The 17,868-nt window shown below is 70.1% G+C and overlaps 2 protein-coding genes across 2 annotated transcripts; both read left to right on the top strand.

The window, feature by feature from the left end:
• Positions 1–704: 704 nt before the first annotated feature.
• Positions 705–13,557, top strand: KIF5A (kinesin family member 5A; the record flags this gene model as incomplete). Its single annotated transcript, XM_082073688.1, has 30 exons — positions 705–833; positions 1,944–2,031; positions 2,427–2,500; positions 2,577–2,681; positions 2,768–2,816; positions 2,902–2,957; positions 3,034–3,121; positions 3,472–3,596; positions 3,802–3,906; positions 4,023–4,171; positions 4,738–4,886; positions 4,996–5,198; positions 5,299–5,367; positions 5,608–5,814; positions 6,224–6,370; positions 7,426–7,614; positions 8,209–8,326; positions 8,429–8,496; positions 8,953–9,059; positions 9,306–9,407; positions 9,483–9,543; positions 9,620–9,691; positions 9,990–10,094; positions 10,299–10,319; positions 11,334–11,559; positions 12,207–12,321; positions 12,610–12,680; positions 12,782–12,809; positions 12,890–12,981; positions 13,059–13,557. 29 exons carry the CDS (start codon positions 705–707, stop codon positions 12,966–12,968), a joined length of 3,105 nt encoding a protein of 1,034 aa, XP_081929814.1. The 3' UTR covers positions 12,969–12,981; positions 13,059–13,557.
• A 356-nt stretch (positions 13,558–13,913) lies between these two features.
• On the top strand, positions 13,914–17,086 carry PIP4K2C (phosphatidylinositol-5-phosphate 4-kinase type 2 gamma). Its single transcript, XM_082073647.1, has 10 exons — positions 13,914–14,118; positions 14,402–14,499; positions 14,569–14,665; positions 14,747–14,887; positions 15,086–15,232; positions 15,327–15,365; positions 15,627–15,740; positions 15,837–16,107; positions 16,176–16,279; positions 16,514–17,086. The coding sequence occupies exons 1-10, from the start codon at positions 13,969–13,971 to the stop codon at positions 16,592–16,594; spliced, it is 1,242 nt and encodes a 413-aa protein (XP_081929773.1). The 5' UTR covers positions 13,914–13,968; the 3' UTR covers positions 16,595–17,086.
• Positions 17,087–17,868: the final 782 nt, after the last annotated feature.

Below are 17,868 nucleotides of genomic sequence, written 5' to 3' on the forward strand. Positions count from 1 at the left end.
CCCCCCAGCCGGGACAGGGTCTTGTCCCCCCCACCCCCGCAATGAATCAGCAGTTCGGGGGGACGGTTCCCAGCGCCGGGCGGCCCCCGCACCCTCCATCTCCGTCCACCTTAAGAGCGGCGCGCGGTTCCACCTTAAGGCGGAGGGGGGGAGTGTGTGTGCGGGGGGCGGCCTCTCCCCCCTTCCCCCGCCTCAGCCGGTACCGGGGCTGCAGTGGCGACAGCAGCACGGTCACTGGAGCAGGGGGCAGCAGCAGCGCTGCGGAGCATCCCCCCCCGCGGCGCCGCCCTCCTTCCCGCATCCTGCATCCCTGAGAGCATCCTGCGTCCCTGGGTACCACCCGGCACCTCTGGGCAGCATCCTGCATCCCTGAGAGCATCCTGCGTCCCTAGGTGCCACCCGGCATCCTTGAGCAGCATCTCTGGGTACTGCCCAGCATCACCGGGCAGCATCCTGCATCTCTGAGCAGCATCCTGCATCCTTGGGTACCACCCAGCATCCCTGGGTACCACCCGACACCTCTGGGCAGCATCCTGCATCCCTGAGCATCATCCCGCATCCCTGTGTACCACTTGACCCTTAGGTTGCCAGGAGCATCCTCGGGTACCACCTGCATCCCCGGGTGACACCCCACACCCTCAGGTACCCTTGAGCCTCCCCAGCCGCCCCCCCAAACTCTTCTCACCGACCCCCGTCCCCCCAAAATGGCCGAGCCCAGCGCCGAGTGCAGCATCAAGGTCCTGTGCCGGTTCCGGCCCCTCAACCAGGCCGAGATCCTGCGGGGGGACAAGTTCCTGCCCGTCTTCCAGGGCGACGACAGCGTCGTGGTGGGGGTGAGTGCGGGGGGGGCACGGGGACCCCCCCCCAAGCCTCGGGGGGGTGGGGGGGAAGAGCCGTGTTGAGGGATAACAGGCATGGGGGGGCATGGCCTGTTTTGGGGGGGATCACCTTGGGTGTGGCCGGTAGCTCCCCTGCCCCCCCCGGGGCGTCTCCCCTGCCCCCCCCGCATGCCCCTCCCTTACCGCCCCCCCCATTCCTTTTTTAAGGATCCTCCCGGTTTCCCCCGGTCCGGCCCAGTGCCGGGGTGGGGGGTGTTGTTTACAATGAGCGGAGACGCCCTGACCCCCGGGGGGGCCGCGATCGGGCCTCGGGGGGGGATGTTTGCCGCAGATCCTGCCCCCCCCCCGCCCCAGCTGCGGCCCGGCCCTTTGTTAAGGGGTGAAGCTGGAGGGGGGGGCCCAGGGGTCCTTGGGGTGGGATGGGTACCGAGGCGGGGGGGTCCGTGGGTGGCGTCGTGTCGCTGTGCGGTGGTGCCGGCGCAATGCGGGGTGTTGTGGGGGGGTGCGCGTGGGGTGGGGGGGTGTGAGTGGGGGGGTTGAGAGTGGCGGGTACGTGGGGTGGGGGTGCGGGGGGGGGTCTGCGGGGGTGGGGGGTGCGCGGGGGGGTGCGGTTGTGCCTGCGCCGTCGCTGCGGCGGTTGCGGGGGGGGTGCTGGTGTCGCCGCCTGTCCCCGTGTGTCCCCGTGTCCGTGTGTCCCCGTGTCCCGCTGTCCCCGCGGTGGCGGCCACAGTTCAGCACCGGGGCCTGGACAGCTCCCGGGGGGTAGCGGGGAGGGCGTCTATGTGGGGGGCTGAGAGGGTCTACGGGGAGTTATGGGGGGCTATGAGGGGCTGTGGGGGTCTGGGGGAGGCTGGGGGTCTCTGAGGGGCGGGACAGGGGTCTCTGAGCATCTATGGGGGTCTGTGGGGCTTTCTGGGGGGGCCGGGGAGGGTACGATGGGATAAAAAGCTGTGTGAGACCCCCCCACCCTGCAACCCCCCACATCCCTTACTGGGACTCACTGGAACTTACGGGCCCCCCCATACCTGAGGTTGCCACAACCCCCCGCGCCTGCGGGGGGGTCTCTCCTGGCCTCTGACCCCCTTGTCCTGTGTCCCCCCCCAGGGCAAACCCTATGTCTTCGACCGCGTCTTCCCCCCCAACACCACGCAGGAGCAGGTTTATCACGCCTGCGCCATGCAGATCGTCAAGGGTGAGGGTCTGGGGGGGCCCCGGGGGGGCAGAGCTGGGAGACCCTCCCTCTAGGACCCCCAGATCCCTGGGGACACTGGAGGGAGCTGGGAGGTGACAGGGGCAGGTTGGGGGGTGACAGGGCAGGTTGGGGGGGGATGGGGGTGTCCAGGAGGTCTTGGGGGTCCCTGTGGAATTTTTATTTTGCGGGGGGGTCACTGCAATCTCCGGGGATTCCGGGGGAGTCTGGGAGGTCTCAAGGGTCCTTGGGGGGTCTTGGAGGTGACCTCAGGTGACTTGGGGGGGGTTCAGGGAGTTCGGGGATCTCAGGGGTGTCCCTAGGGGTCGGGGGGTCCCGGGGTGGCTCTCTGGGTTGGGGGGGCCCTGGGGGTCCCTGCCGACCCTCGCCCCCCCCAGATGTGCTGGCCGGGTACAACGGGACCATCTTTGCCTACGGGCAGACGTCGTCGGGCAAGACCCACACCATGGAGGTGAGGGGGCGGGGTTCGGGGGGGCAGCACCCCTGGGTGCTGGTGCCCCTGGGTGCTCACCCCCCCCGCCCCCCAGGGCAAACTGCACGACCCGCAGCAGATGGGCATCATCCCCCGCATCGCCCAGGACATCTTCAGCCACATCTACGCCATGGACGAGAACCTGGAGTTCCACATCAAGGTGGGGGCTGGGAGGGCGTGGGGGGGGGGCGGGTCCTGACCCCCTCGCACCCTGACACCCCCTCCCTTCCCAATTCCCTCTTACAGGTTTCTTACTTTGAAATTTACCTGGACAAGATCCGGGACCTGCTGGACAGTGAGTGGGGGACGCTGGGGGGTACTGGGAGCTTCTAGGGCATTGGGGGGGGGTCCCAGCCCCCTCACCCCGTGTCCCCCCCCAGTGACCAAGACCAACCTGTCGGTGCACGAAGACAAGAACCGTGTTCCCTACGTCAAGGTGAGGAGGGAACCGCAGGGTCCCTTGTTTTGGGACACCCCCAGAGGGGACCTGGGGTCTCACCACCCCCTTCCAGGGCTGCACCGAGCGCTTCGTCTCCAGCCCCGAGGAGATTCTGGATGTCATCGACGAGGGAAAGTCCAACCGGCATGTGGCTGTCACCAGTGAGCGCTGGGGACACGGGGGACACGGGGGACATGGGGGGGGACAGGAGGACACGGGGAACACGGCGGACACGGGGGACACGGCGGGGCAGGGATGTGCGGGTGTAGGGCTGGGGGTGCTGGGCCCTGCTGTGCACCTGGGGGGTGCCTGGGGTGGGGTTGGGGTCACTGGGGTGCTGGTGGACTGGAGGGCTCCTTGGGGCACCATGTGGGTCCCTGGGGTGCTGTGGGGATCCCTGGGGACACTGTGGGGTGCTGGGGGGTCCCGGGGAGTTCATGGGGGTGCCAGGGGGTTTGGGGGGCCCGGGGGGCCCGGGGGGCCCGGGTGTGCAGCTCTCCCCATCCCGCAGACATGAACGAGCACAGCTCCCGCAGCCACAGCATCTTCCTCATCAACATCAAGCAGGAGAATGTGGAGACGGAGCAGAAGCTCAGCGGGAAGCTCTACCTGGTGGACCTGGCGGGGAGCGAGAAGGTGGGGGGACCCCAAACTGGGGGGCTGGGATGAGGGGGACCCTGGGATGGGGGATGTGGGACTGGGGAGTCATGGGGGGGTCTTTGAATGAAGAGGCCCTGGATTTGGGGTCTACTGGCTGGTGGCATCCTCGGGTTTGGGGGTCCCAGGGGTGTCCCTGGGCTGGGGGTGTCCCCACGGGGGGTCTCTGACCTGCCCCCCCCAGGTCAGCAAGACAGGGGCCGAGGGCGCCGTGTTGGACGAGGCCAAGAACATCAACAAGTCGCTCTCGGCGCTGGGCAACGTCATCTCGGCGCTGGCCGAGGGCACGGTGGGTGTCCCCCCGCCCCCCGGTCCCCGCGCTGGGGACGCCCCTGAGCCCCCTGTCCCCCCGTGTCCCCCCGGTCCCCGCGCTGGGGACGCCCCTGAGCCCCCTGTCCCCCGCAGAAGGCGTACGTGCCGTACCGGGACAGCAAGATGACGCGGATCCTGCAGGACTCGCTGGGGGGGAACTGCCGCACCACCATGTTCATCTGCTGTTCCCCCTCCAGCTACAATGACGCCGAGACCAAGTCCACCCTCATGTTCGGGCAGAGGTGGGGGCGGGGTGCCCCTGTGCCGCCTGCACCCCAGCTGCACCCCAACTGCTCCCCATGCACCCACTACACCCCAACTGCACCCCAGCTGCACCCCAACTGCACCCAGCTCATCCCATTGCACCCCAACTGCACCCAACTCATCCCATGCACCCATTGCACCCCAACTGCATCCCATTGCACCCATTGCACCCCAGCTGCACCCCAACTGCATCCCATTGCACCCATTGCACCCCAACTGCACCCAGCTCATCCCATTGCACCCTAACTGCACCCCAACTCCTCCCCATGCACCCATTGCACCCCAACTGCACCCCAACTGTTCCCCGTGCATCCATTGCACCCCAACTGCACCCAACTCATCCCATTGCACCCATTGCACCCCAACTGCTCCCCAACTGCACCCAACTGCTCGCCATGCATTACAACAACCCTGCCTGCCCCCCCTGAACATTTCCCAGGGCGGGGGCTGCACCGGGGGGTCCCAAGCCCTGGGTCACTCTGATGGGCACGTCAGGAGGGGTCCTGCAAAGGGGGTCATGGTTGAGGGTCCCCCCTCGATCCAGGGCCAAGACCATCAAGAACACGGCGTCTGTGAACCTGGAGCTGACAGCCGAGCAGTGGAAGAAGAAGTACGAGAAGGAGAAAGAGAAGAACAAGGCGCTCAAGGAGACCATCGCCAGGCTGGAGGCCGAGCTGAGCCGCTGGCGGAGCGGTGAGGGGGACCCCGGCATCCGGGAGGGGACCCCGGCATCCGGGAGGGGACCCGTCCCCCCCGGCCACAGCATCAGCACCGGATGGAGAACCTGAGGCGCCGTCCGCAGGGGAGGCCGTGCCGGAGACGGAGCAGCTGAGCGGGGCCGAGGAGGCCGGGCCGGGCGAGGGGACGGCGCCGGGGACGGGGCCCGCCGGGGACACCCCCCTCGACGACAACAGCGGCTCCTCCATCGTCATCCGCATCTCGGAGGAGGAGCGGCGCAAGTACGAGGAGGAGATCCGCAAGCTCTACAAGCAGCTGGATGACAAGGTGGGGACCCCCCCAAGTCCCCCCCTTCCCGGGGGTCCCATCGAGACCTGCTGGGACCCCCCAGGACCCTGAGACACTCTCGCCCCCCCGCCCTGCCCAGGATGACGAGATCAACCAGCAGAGCCAAATCATGGAGAAGCTCAAGCAGCAGATGCTGGACCAGGAGGAGGTGAGGGGCCCCCAGCCCCCATGGCCCCCATCTCTGTCTGAATGAACCCCAGATCCTCACCCCCTGGGACCCCACCCTGACCCCCTGGGACCCCTGGGGATCCCTCTGAGACCCCCCACCCTCACCCCCTGGGACCCCTTGGGACCCCTACCCTGGCCCCCTGGGACCTCTTGGGACTTCTTGGGACCCCTGGGGATCCCTCTGAGACCCCCCACCCTGCTGACCCCGCTGTGCCCGCAGGTGCTGGCGGCGGCGCGGGGGGGCGGCGAGGCGGCGCGGCGCGAGCTGGCCGCCCTGCGGGCCGAGCACGGCGCGGCGCGCGCCGAGGTGGCCGAGGTGCTGGCGGCGCTGGAGGAGCTGGCGCGCAGCTACGACCGCAAAGCGCAGGAGGCCGAGGACACCGGGCGCCACAACCGCCGCCTGGCCGACGAGCTGGCGCGCACCGAGGTGACCCAGCCCCGGTACCCTATGGGGACTCCTGGGACCCCAAAGCGGGTCCTTAACTGGGAGCTTCGCTGGGTCCTTACTGGGAGCACCAAAGTGTCTCCGCAACTGGGAACCCCAAGTTCCAACCCAGCTGGAATTTCTACTGGGGACCCCGCTGGGACCCCCGGAGTGTCTCCTCAAGTGGAAGCACAAAGAGGGGGACCCCCACCCCTTACACCACACCCCAGAGAGCAAACCCCCCAAACCAGACAAGGGACACCCCCCCAAACCAGACCCCAAACTGGGAAACTCCCCTTAAACTGGGGTGCCAGACTGAGTGCTCCGGGGGGACCGGGAGTGGGATCTCGGGGTGCGGGGGGGCTACTGCGGGGGTGTGGGGGTGTGGGGGTTCAGGTGCCCCCCCCCGCAGGCCACGACGCTGTCGCTGGAGTCGGAGCTGGCGCGGGTGCGGGAGCTGGGGGGGCAGCAGCGGCGCCGCGCGGCCGAGGTGCTGAACGGGCTGATGCGCGACCTGAGCGAGTTCAGCCTCATCGTGGGCAACGGCGAGATCAAGCTGGTGAGGGGCGCGGGGGGCCGCGCGCCGCGGGGTGTCACACGTGTGTGTCCGGTACCGCGGGGGTGTCACACGCGCGTGTCCGGTACCGCGGGGGTGTCACACGTGCGTGTCCTGTACCGCGGGGGTGTCACACGTGCGTGTCCGGTACCCGCGGGGGTGTCACACGTGTGTGTCCGGTACCTGCATGGCTGTCACACGTGCGTGTCCTGTACCGCGGGGGTGTCACACGTGCGTGTCCTGTACCTGCATGGGTGTCACACGTGCGTGTCCGGTACCGCGGGGGTGTCACACGTGTGTGTCCGGTACCGCGGGGGTGTCACACGTGCGTGTCCGGTACCCGCGGGGGTGTCACACGTGCGTGTCCTGTACCTGCATGGGTGTCACACGTGTGTGTCCGGTACTGCGGGGGTGTCACACGTGCGTGTCCTGTACCTGTGTGTGTGCCCGTGTGTGTGTGTGTTTGTCCGTGTGTGTGTGTGCCCATGTGTGTGCCCGTGTGTGTGTGTGTGCCCGTGTGTGTGTGTGTGCCCGTGTGTGTGTGTGTCCGTGTGTGTGTGTGCCCGTGTGTGTGTGTGCCCGTGTGTGTGTGTGTGCCCGTGTGTGTGTGTGTGTGCCCGTGTGTGTGTGTGTGCCCGTGTGTGTGTGTGTGCCCGTGTGTGTGTGTCCGTGTGTGTGCCCATGTGTGCCACGCCCATTCCGTGCCATACCCGTGTGCCATACCTGTGCGTGGTATGTGCCACAACATGCTGTGACCCTGTCATGTCACACCCACACCATGTCACACTATGCCATGTCACACCACACCATGTCACACCATGCCATGCCATGACCATGCCACACTACACCACACTGTGCCACGCCACAGCACACCATGCCACACAACACCACATCATGCCCATGTTGTGTCACACCGCGCCGTGTCACACCGTGCCGTGCCGTGTCACACCGCGCCGTGTCACACCGTGCCGTGTCACGCCGTGCCGTGTCCCACCGCGCCGTGTCACACCGTGCCGTGCCGTGTCACACCGCGCCGCGTGACGCTGCCCCGCCCGCAGCCCGTGGAGGTGAGCGGGGCCATCGAGGAGGAGTTCACGGTCGCCCGGCTCTACATCAGCAAGATCAAGTCGGAGGTGAAGTCGGTGGTGAAGCGGTGCCGGCAGCTGGAGAGCCTGCAGGTGGAATGTCACCGCAAGATGGAGGTGACGGGCCGCGAGCTGTCCTCCTGCCAGCTCCTCATCTCCCAGGTGCGCCCCGCGCCGTGGGGGGCACAGGGCTCGGTGGCCCCGGGGTCTGGTGGCCCTGGACTTTGGTGGCTCATGGTCTGGTGGCCCCGGGGTACGATGGCCTCAGGGTTCAGCATCCCCAGGGTTTGGTGTCCCCATGGTTTGTTGTCCCCAGGGTTTGGTGTCCCTGTGGTTTGGTGTCCCCATGGTTGTCCCTGTGGTTTGTCGTCCCGGTGGTTTGGTGTCCCCATGGTTGTCCCCACGGCTTGTTGTCCCCAGGGCTAGGTGACCCTGTGGTTTGGTGTCCCTATGGTTTGTTGTCCCCACGGTTTCGTGTCCCCATGGTTGTCCCTGTGGTTTGTTGTCCCCATGGTTGTCCCCGTGGTTTGGTGTCCCCATGGTTGGTGACCCTGTGGTTTGGTGTCCCTATGGTTTGTTGTCCCCACGGTTTTGTGTCCACATGGTTGTCCCTGAGGTTTGTTGTCCCCATGGTTGTCCCCACGGTTTGGTGTCCCCATGGTTGTCCCCATGGTTGTCCCCATGGTTGGTGTCCCCGGGTGCTGTGGGTGGCGGCGTGTCCCCGGGCAGGGGACAGTGACCGGGCGGCTCCCGCAGCACGAGGCCAAGATCCGCTCGCTGACCGAGTACATGGCGACGGTGGAGCTGAGGAAGCGGCAGCTGGAGGAGTCGCACGACGCCCTGAGCGAGGAGCTGGCGCGGCTGCAGGCCCAGGGTGGGGGTCCAGCAGAACTTGGGGGGCTCAGGGGGTTGGGGGGGTCACAGTGGGACTCGGGGGGTCCCCAGGGGTCCCCCCAACACAAGCTCTGCCCCACAGAGACGGTGCAGGGGGGGGCGCGGAAGGAGGGGGAGCAGGATGAGACCCCCGACACGGCTGAGGTCAAGGTGAGGGGGGGCTGGGGGGCGCAGGGCACCCCCGGGGGACACCGGGGGGTGTTGGGGTCCACGAAGGGTGTAGGGGGCCCAGGAGGGGATTTTGGGGTCCTATGGCAGGTGGGGTGTCCTGAGGGTGGGGAGGGGGTCCCAGGGGAGTCTGGGGGTCCTTGGGGGGTGTTGGGGTCCCTGGGGGGTGTTGGTGTCCCCAGGGAGTTTTGGGGATCCTGGGGGAGGGTTTGTGGTCCCTGGGGGGTGCTGGAATCCCCAGGAGGTTATTGGGGACCCCGGGGAGGTGCAGGATCCCCTGGGGGTGTTGGCATCCCTGGGGGTGTTGGGGACCTGAGGGGGGTTGTGGGGCCCCTGGAGGGTTTTGGGGTGCTGAGGGGGGTTGGGGTCCCCGGGGGTTTTGGGGTCCCCAGGGGGGTTGGTCCCCCGGGGGTTTTGGGGTGCTGAGGGGGGGCGCAGGCGCTGGCGCTGCAGCTGGAGAGCCAGCGCGAGGCGCAGCACAAGCAGCTGGCGCGGCTGCGGGACGAGGTCAACGCGCGGCAGAAAACCATCGACGAGCTGCGGGAGTGAGTGGCCTTGACCCTGACCCTGACCCTGACCCTGAGCCCAGCCCGTCCCCAACCTTGACCCTGACCCCATCCTTGACCTCGACCTTGACCCCGTTCCCATATCCAACCCCAGATGCCCCCATCCCCATCTCTGACCTTGACCCCATCGCTGACCCCATCCCTGACCTTTACCCTGTCCCCGAATGCCCCCGCGGGTCTGTCCGTCCCCCTGACTGTCCGTCCGTCCGTCCGTCCATCCCGCAGCCTGAACCAGAAGCTGGAGCTGGAGCTGGAGAAGCTGCGGGGGGAGCACGAGGCGCTGCGGGGGGAGGAGCGCGCCAAGGCCGCGCGGCTGCAGGAGCTCACGTGAGCCCGGGGTCCCCGCACCCCCCACCTCGGGGAGACCCCCCACCTCGGGGTGACCCCCCATGTCCCCCCCAGATTCCTCCACGAGCGCCATGAACAGTCCAAGCAGGATCTGAAGGGGCTGGAGGAGACCGTGGTAGGTGGGGGGGGCTGGGGGGGCTGGGGGGGCTGGAGGGGCTTGGGGGTCACCGTGCACCCCTCACCCCCCCCAGGCCCGTGAACTCCAGACCCTCCACAACCTGCGCAAGCTGTTTGTTCAAGACGTCACAACTCGAGTCAAGAAAGTGAGGGGGGGGCGAAATGGGGGGGGGCAAAGAGGGGCCTAAAAATTTGGGGAGTCCCATCGGGGGTGTCCCAGCCTGGGGGTCCCAGTTTGGGGGCGGTCCCATCTTGGGCATCGTGGGGGGGGCCGGCTCAGGTTGGGGGTCTTAGGGGGGTCTCAGGGCAGTATCGTGGGGCGTGTGAGCTGGGTTTGGGGTGGCGGGGCAGGTTAAGGGGTGGGGGGGCCGTGGCGGGGCGGGGGGGTCGTGCAGTGCCGGGGGGCCGTGCCCGCCGTGCCCCCCATGCCCGCCGTGCCCCCAGAGCGCAGAGCTGGAGCCCGAGGACAGCGGGGGGCTGCACTCCCAGAAGCAGAAGATTTCCTTTCTTGAGAACAACCTGGAGCAGCTTACAAAGGTTCACAAACAGGTGGGCGGGGGGCACGAGGGGGGGCCACCACCCCGGTACCCCAGGCTCCCCCACGCCATCACCCCGCTCCAGCTCCCGTGTATTGCAAGCCCCCCCTTGCTTTCCTGCCCCCCCCCCGCGCAAAGCCCCCCCGTGGGGGTGGCATGGCCGGGGGGGCACACGCTGACGCCCGCTCTGTTGCCCCCCCCGCTGCCTCCTCCCTAGCTGGATGTCTGGGTATCCAAGGTACTGCCACCCCCCACAGCACCCACACAGGACACGCGTGGGGGGGGCGCCCCACTCTGCCCCCCCGGGGAGGACACATGTGGGGGAGGGGGACTGACCCCCTAGTCCCCTCTTCCCCGGTCCCCCCAGTTCTGCAGCGGGGGGAGCACTGCCCCGACCTCCAGCACTTTCCTCCCCCCCCACCTGCCGCCCCCCCTCCTGGCTGTGGTGCCCCCCACTTGCTCCCTTCATCCTCACTGCTGCATGTGGCTGCGGCGGCACCGCGGGGGGGCTGGGACCCCCCCGGGCGCTGCTGGGGGCTGAAAACCCAGCTGCGGGTACCCAGGGGCTGCCGGGGGGGCCGGTTCCTGCGGGTGCTGCTGGGTGCTGTGCACCGGGGGGGCCGGAGGTGCCGGGGCTGTGCCGGGGGGGCCGGGCTGTGCCGGGGGTGCCGGGCCGTGCCGGGCTGTGCCGGGGCTGTGCCGGGGGGGCCGGGCTGTACCGGGCTGTGCCGGGGGTGCCGGGCTGTGCCGGAGGTGCCGGGCTGTGCCGGGCCGTGCCGGGCCGTGCCGGGGGTGCCGTGCCGTGCCGTGCCGTGCCGGGCCGGGCCGTGCCGGGCTGTGCCGTGCCGTGCCGGGCCGTGCCGTGCCGTGCCGGGCCGGGCCGTGCCGGGCTGTGCCGGGCTGTGCCGGGGGTGCCGTGCCGTGCCGGGCCGGGCCGTGCCGGGCTGTGCCGTGCCGTGCCGGGCCGTGCCGTGCCGTGCCGGGCTGTGCCGGGCTGTGCCGGGCTGTGCCGGGGGTGCCGTGCCGTGCCGGGCCGGGCCGTGCCGGGCTGTGCCGTGCCGTGCCGGGCCGTGCCGTGCCGTGCCGTGCCGGGCCGTGCCGTGCCGTGCCGTGCCGGGCTGTGCCGGGCTGTGCCGGGCTGTGCCGGGGGTGCCGTGCCGGGCCGGGCCGTGCCGGGGGTGCCGTGCCGTGCCGTGCCGGGCCGTGCCGGGCCGGGCCGTGCCGGGCCGTGTCAGCGCGCCGCCTCCCGCAGCTGGTCCGTGACAATGCAGACCTGCGCTGCGAGCTTCCGAAGCTGGAGAAGCGGCTGCGCGCTACGGCTGGGCGCGTGCAGGCCCTGGAGGCCGCGCTGAGGGAGGCCAAGGAGGGCGCGCGCCTGGACAAGCGGCGCTACCAGCAGGAGGTGGAGCGGATCCGCGAGGCCGTGCGCGCGCGGGGGGGCGCCCGGGGCGCGCGCAGGGCGCACAGCGCGCACATCGGTACGGGGGGGGACATCGGTACGGGGGGGGACAGCGGTACGGGATGGGGGGGACAGCGGTACGGGGGGGGACAGCGGTACGGGGGGGGACATCGGTACGGGGGGGACAGCGGTACGGGGGGGACAGCGGTACGGGGGGGGACATCGGTACGGGGGGGGACAGCGGTACGGGATGGGGGGGACATCGGTACGGGGCGGGGACATCGGTACGGGATGGGGGGGACATCGGTACGGGGGGGACATCGGTACGGGATGGGGGGGACATCGGTACGGGGGGGGACATCGGTACGGGGGGGGACAGCGGTACGGGGGGGACACATCGGTACGGGGGGGGACATCGGTACGGGGAGGACACATCGGTACGGGGGGGGACACATCGGTACGGGGGGGACACATCGGTACGGGGGGGACACACATCCGTACGGGATGGGGGGGACATCGGTACGGGATGGGGGGGACACATCGGTACGGGATGGGGACACATCGGTACGGGAGGGACACATCGGTACGGGAGGGACACATCGGTACGGGGGGGACACGTCGGTACGGGGGGGACATCGGTACGGGGGGAACGGGAGGGCTCGGCGCGCACATCCGTCCGGGGGCGCCGGCCAGCGCCCCTCAGCCCCCCCGTGTGTGTCCCCCCAGCCAAGCCGGTGCGACCCGGGCAGGTGCCGGCGGTGTCGCCCCCCGGGATCAGCTACACCAACAGCCTCTTCCAGGGGTACCCGGCGGGGGGGGCCCTGCCCGGCCCCCAGGGCCTGTGAGTGCGGGGGGTGCGGAGACGGGGGGGGGGCACAGGCGGGAAGACATGGGGGGATCCTGGGGGACGTGGGGGTGCAGGGACAGGGTGCAGGGGATGCTGGGGGGGGGGAACATGGGGGCACAGAATAAGGGGGCTGGGGGCATGCAGGGACTGGGGGGGGCACAGGGCATGGGGGGCTCACAGGGATGGAGGGACATAGGGAATGGGGTGACCCCCCCGCTGCCAGCAGTGCCTGGGGGGTGTCTCAAGGCCTCTGTCCCCCCCCATCCTCATGTGCCCCCCCAGCTTTGGTAATGTCCCCAGCACGCTCTCCAGCACCCCCCCGGACGTTTATCAGCAGCTCAACGTGGATAATGGTGAGGGGGGGCCCTGGGGAGGGTATCGGGGGGTCCCAACTGTGGGATGAGGGTGTGTGGGGGGGTCCCCATCACCGCCCCGGAGCTGTTCTTTCTTGCAGGGAACGTGACAGACATCAACGACAACAGGTACGGGGGGCCTCAAGGGCTGTGGGGGGCCCGGGGTGGGGGGCCAGGGCCGGGCTGACCCCTCCCCGTGTGCCCCCAAGGAGTGACCTGTCCTGCGCCTGCGAGGCCGAGGAGCAGTCGCAGCTCTTCCCCCTGCGCCAGGAGACAGCGGCCAGCTAATGCCCCCCCGCAGGTATGGGGGACCCTCCCAGCGCCCCCCCGGCCCCTGGGTCCCCCAAGACAGCCCCCAGCTCTGTGTCCCCCCCGCAGGTCCCGCCGGACCCGTCTCCGCTCGCATGTCCCGGTGTCACCTCCGTGTCCCCCCCGTGCTCGCCCCGTCCCGCCCCACGGCGAGGGGGGAACCCGTCCCCCGGATGGGGGGGGCTGCCGGCCCCCCCACTCTCCGGGGGGGCCCCGCCGGGGCTGGGGGTGCATCGCGGGGCCGCTTCGAGATGCCTTAAGCCGATACCTGGAGGAATGTCTGGGCCCCTCCCCAAAAATACGGGTGTTCCCCCCTCCCGAGTGGGGGTCAGCTCCCCCCTCCTTGTAACCTCCCCCGTCCCCACGCTTGACACTTCGGCTGTGCCCCCCCCCCCAACTCCCCGGGACCTGCTGTGCCCCCCCCCCGCGTGTCTGGGGGGTCCCTGGGGGTCCAGCGCCCCCCCGTGTGTTTGGGGGGTCCCCCGGGGTCCGTCCCCCCCTCCCCGTCCCCCCCCGCTCAGCGCTGCATGTCCCGCCCCCCCGGGAGCGGCTCAATAAAGGTCAGAGATACTGAGAGGAGTCGGGGGGAATTGGGGACGGGGGCGGGGCGGGGCGGGGCGGGGCGGGGCGGGGCGGGGCGGGGCGGGGCGGGGCGGGGCGGGGCGGGGCGGGGCGGGGCGGGGCGGGGCGGGGCGGGGCGGGGCTGGGCTGGGCTGGGCTGGGCTGGGCTGGGCTGGGCTGGGCTCGGCTCGGCTCGGCTCGGCTCGGCTCGGCTCGGCTCACACATCCCCTATAGTGAGCACACACTCCTTAAAGGGATCACGCTGCCCCTGTAGGGGTCACACGTCCCTTGCACTGAGCGCGGAGTCGCTGCGGCCCCAGGGCGTATGCGCGGGGTGGGGCGCCGCCCTCACCCAACTTCCGGCGGGCGGTTTCCGGCTTCCGGCGCCGCGGCGGGGCGGGCGGAAGCGCGGCGGCCATGGCGGCGGCGGCGCCAGCAGCGAGCGGGCCCGCGGCGCCGCGCACGAAGACCAAGAAGAAGCAGAAGCGGTTCGTGCCGCAGCGGGTGAAGGTGCCGCGCGCCGCCGACCCGCTCCTGGCCGTGCTGGCCTGGGGCGTGAACCACCAGGTGAGGCCGGCGCCGCGGGGCAGCCGGGGCCCGTCAGACCCCCGCCCGCGGCTGGGGGCACCAGAGCTTTGAGAAATAAATTGTTGAACCGGAACCGGCTCCTCCCCGTTACCGGGGCCCCCCGGGACCCCTCGGCTCTGCCCCCTTACCGGGACCCCCCAGGACCCCCTCAAAACCCTCCAGCTCTTCGCCGTTACCGGGACTGCCCCCCCGGGACCCCCGCAGTGCAGGGGGTTAACGGCCCCCGGTTGTCCCGGTTTCGGGGGGTCCCCGCCCCCCGCAGATCAACGAGCTGAGCCAGGTCCCGCTGCCCGTGATGCTGCTGCCCGACGACTTCAAAGCCAGCTCCAAAATCAAGGTCAACAACCACCTCTTCAACCGGTGAGGGGGGGCCCGGGGGGGGGCCGGGGGGTGACCCCCAGGATCTCACGTTTTCCCCCAAACCCCCAGGGAGAACCTCCCCAGCCACTTCAAGTTCAAGGAATATTGTCCCCAAGTCTTCCGCAACCTCCGCGAGCGCTTCGGCATCGACGACCAGGACTATCAGGTGGGGGACACCCCTTGGGGGGGTCGTCCCCGCTTTAGGGGACCCCCTGGAGCTCGACGTCGCTGTGTGTCCCCAAAACAGGTGTCGCTGACGCGGAGCCCCCCGCACTGGGAGGGCAGCGACCGGCGGTTCCTCCGCTCGTCCGACCGCACGCTGGTGCTGAAGGAGCTTTCCAGCGAGGACGTGGCCGACGTGCACGACCTCCTGTCCCACTACCACCAGGTACGGCGGGGGGGTGTGGGGCCGCGGGGGGGCCGGGGACCGTGGGGGCCGCGGGGGGCCGTGGGGCGCGGGGCCGTGGGGGGGCGGGGGGCGCGGGGCCGCGGGGCCGTGGGGGCGCGGGGCCGTGGGGGGCGGGGGTCGGGGGGCGCGGCCGCGGCGCGTCCTGCAGCGCGCTGTCCCGCCGGCGCCGTCCCGCAGTACGTGGTGCAGTGCCACGGGAGCACGCTGCTGCCGCGCTTCCTGGGGATGTACCGCGTGAGCGTGGACAGCGAGGAGACCTACCTGCTGGTCATGAGGAACACGTTCAGCCACCGCCTCCCCGTGCACAGGAAATACGACTTGAAGGTACCGGGGTGTCCCCCCCAACCTGAGACCCCCCAGGGGACAGGGCCCCCCGTCACCTCCTGTCACCCCTGATTCCCCCCCCGTGTCTTTCCAGGGCTCACTTGTGTCCCGAGAAGCCAGTGACAAGGAGAAGGTACTGGGGTTGGGGTGGCATTGTGAGCCCCCCAAAATTTGAGGGGAGGGTCTCCAGGCCTCATTACCCCCCCCAATAATAACAGCTCATTACCTGCCCCCCATAATGCTGGCTCGTTACCCTAACGAGGCCAACACAGGAGATCCAACCCTTTGACCGCTACACGCGTCCTCTGCTTTGGGGGTGTCCCCTTCATTCCTGGGGAACCCCTATCTGCCCCCACCCCCAAATTGATATTTTTGGGGGGTGCTGCCCCCCCAGGGCAAGGACCTGCCCACCCTGAAGGACGTGGACTTCTTGAACAAGAACGAGAAGGTCTACGTGGGCGAGGAGGCGCAGAGGGAGTTCATGGAGAAGCTCAAGAGGGATGTAGAGGTGGGGGAACTGGGGAGCTACGGGGGGGTGGGATGCACCCCCCCGGCCATCAGGGTGCCCCCCAGCCCCAAAGAACCTCTTGTTGCCCCCCCGCAGTTCCTGGTGCAGCTGAAGATCATGGATTACAGTCTCCTCCTGGGCATCCATGAGGTGGGGCGGGCGGAGCAGGAGGAGGAGGAGGAGGTGGAGGAAGATGACGGGGGGGCCACAGGGGGGGGAGACGAGGCGGGGGGGGGCCCAGTTTGGGGGGGGGGCTCCTACGGCACCTCCCCCGAGGGGATCGGCAGTTACCTCAACTCCCACCGCCCCCTCGGCCCCGGCGACTTCGACCCCTACGTTGACGTCTACGCGCTCCGCGGCACCGAGGGTGAGCCGGGGCTCTGGGGGGGGGGCGCCGGGGGGCCGGGCGGCGCTGACGCCCCGTGCGCCCCGCAGACGCCCCCCGCCGCGAGGTCTATTTCATGGGGCTGATCGACGTCCTCACCCAGTACGACGCCCGCAAGAAGGCGGCGCACGCGGCCAAGACCGTCAAACACGGGGTGCGGAGGGCGCCCCGAGCAGCCCTTGTTTATAGGGGGGTTCGCAGGGGATGTCCCTCTTGTTTTCTAGGGGGGTGGGGTGGTTAGAGCCTTGTTGGGGTGCGAGAGAGAGGGGACACTGGGGGGGTTCCTTCTGCTGCCTGTTTTTGGGGGGTTGGTGATGGGTGATGGTGGGGAGGTACCGTGGGGGGGTCGGTGGTGTTTGGGGGGGCTCTGACCCCGTTTCCCCCCCAGGCCGGAGCGGAGATCTCCACGGTGCACCCTGAGCAATACGCCAAGCGCTTCCTCGACTTCATCACCAACATCTTTGCTTAGGGGGCCCCCCCTGGACCAAGAGGCCCCCCCTGGACCAAGAGCCCCCCCCCAGGATGTGCTGCCCCCGCCTCGGTGTCCACAGCCCCCAGTCCCCCCTTCCTGGGGTTTTGCTCCTCAAGTGCCTTAACTTTATTAAGGGGGGGTCTGGTGGGGGGTCAGGCTCTGCCCCCTCACACGGGGGGATCTGGGGCTCCCCCCAAACACAAGGGCAGCTGGGACTCTTCTGCCCCCCACTGCCCCGGGCAGGGAGGGACAATTGAACACTAATTGCCCCAGGGTAAGGGGGGGGCAGGGGTGCTGCCCCTCCCTTCTGGGGGGGCTGGGGGCATTCCCTGGGGGGTCACCAGAGCCCCCTCCCTTACTGCAGCTCCCCGGGGGGACCCCAGTTCCCATGGGGGGCCCTGTGTGACCGACCCAGTGTTACCAGCGGCCCCCCCCACACCGGAGGGTTTTCCCGTCACTGTGTCCTGAGAAATAAATTATTGAACCAGACCCGGCTCTGCCCCATTACCGGCACCGCCTCGACCCCCCAGGAACCCCCCGCTTACCGGGACCCCCCCCAGACCCGTGCCGTGTACCGGGGACTCCTGGCCCCTCCCCTTCCCCTGGCCCCGCCCCATTCTTCCAGCCACGCCTCTCCATCACGCGCCGTTCCCATGGCGACGGGCCCGGTGCTCCGTCCCCAGCCCCGCCCTCCCCGCGCGCCGTTGCCATGGCCCCCGCCCCGTTGCCATGGCGGCCCCGCCCCGCGTGATCACGTGACACGCGGCGGCTCCGGGCTCGGCCCCGCCGCCGCCGCCGCCGCCGCCGCCGCCCCGGCCTCGCCGCCCCCCCGCCATGCTCCGGCCGCCCGGTGATGGTGGGTCCGGGGGGGGGGCGGGGGGACCCTTCCTGCCCCGCTACCGGCGCCACCGGGCCCGGCCTCCCCGGGCCTGCCCCCTCGGCCTGGCCCGGCCTCCCCCGGGCCTACCGCGACCCCCGGGAACGGGCCGCTGCGCCCGCCCGGAGGCCGCCCCGGGCCTGTCATCCCCCCCGGGCCCCCACGGGCATCATCCGGACCCCCGTTCCCGCCCACCCCCCGGGCCCGCTCCCGCCCCCCGCGCCCCGGCCCGGCCTCTCCGCATCCTGCCCGCGTCCCTGTCCCCGCATGGAGACCCCGGGGGCGACTCCAGAACGGGGGGGGCAGCAGCACTCGCAGCACCCCCAGCAGTGGGGACCCCCCCCGCATGGAGGGAGGGGTAAACACCCCCAGTCCTGGGGTGCTGAAGGGGTTT

The sequence above is a fragment of the Streptopelia decaocto genome (assembly GCF_964273445.1).
Source record: "Streptopelia decaocto genome assembly, chromosome: 27".
Classification (NCBI taxonomy): Eukaryota; Metazoa; Chordata; class Aves; order Columbiformes; family Columbidae; genus Streptopelia; species Streptopelia decaocto.

Coding starts and splice junctions, on each gene's coding strand:
- PIP4K2C (XM_082073647.1), top strand. CDS start 13,969: ATGGCGGCGGCGGCGCCAGCAGCGAGCGGGCCCGCGGCGCCGCGCACG. Junction 14,666..14,746: donor TCGACGACCAGGACTATCAG/GTGGGGGACACC, acceptor TCCCCAAAACAG/GTGTCGCTGACGCGGAGCCC. Junction 16,108..16,175: donor CGCGCTCCGCGGCACCGAGG/GTGAGCCGGGGC, acceptor TGCGCCCCGCAG/ACGCCCCCCGCCGCGAGGTC.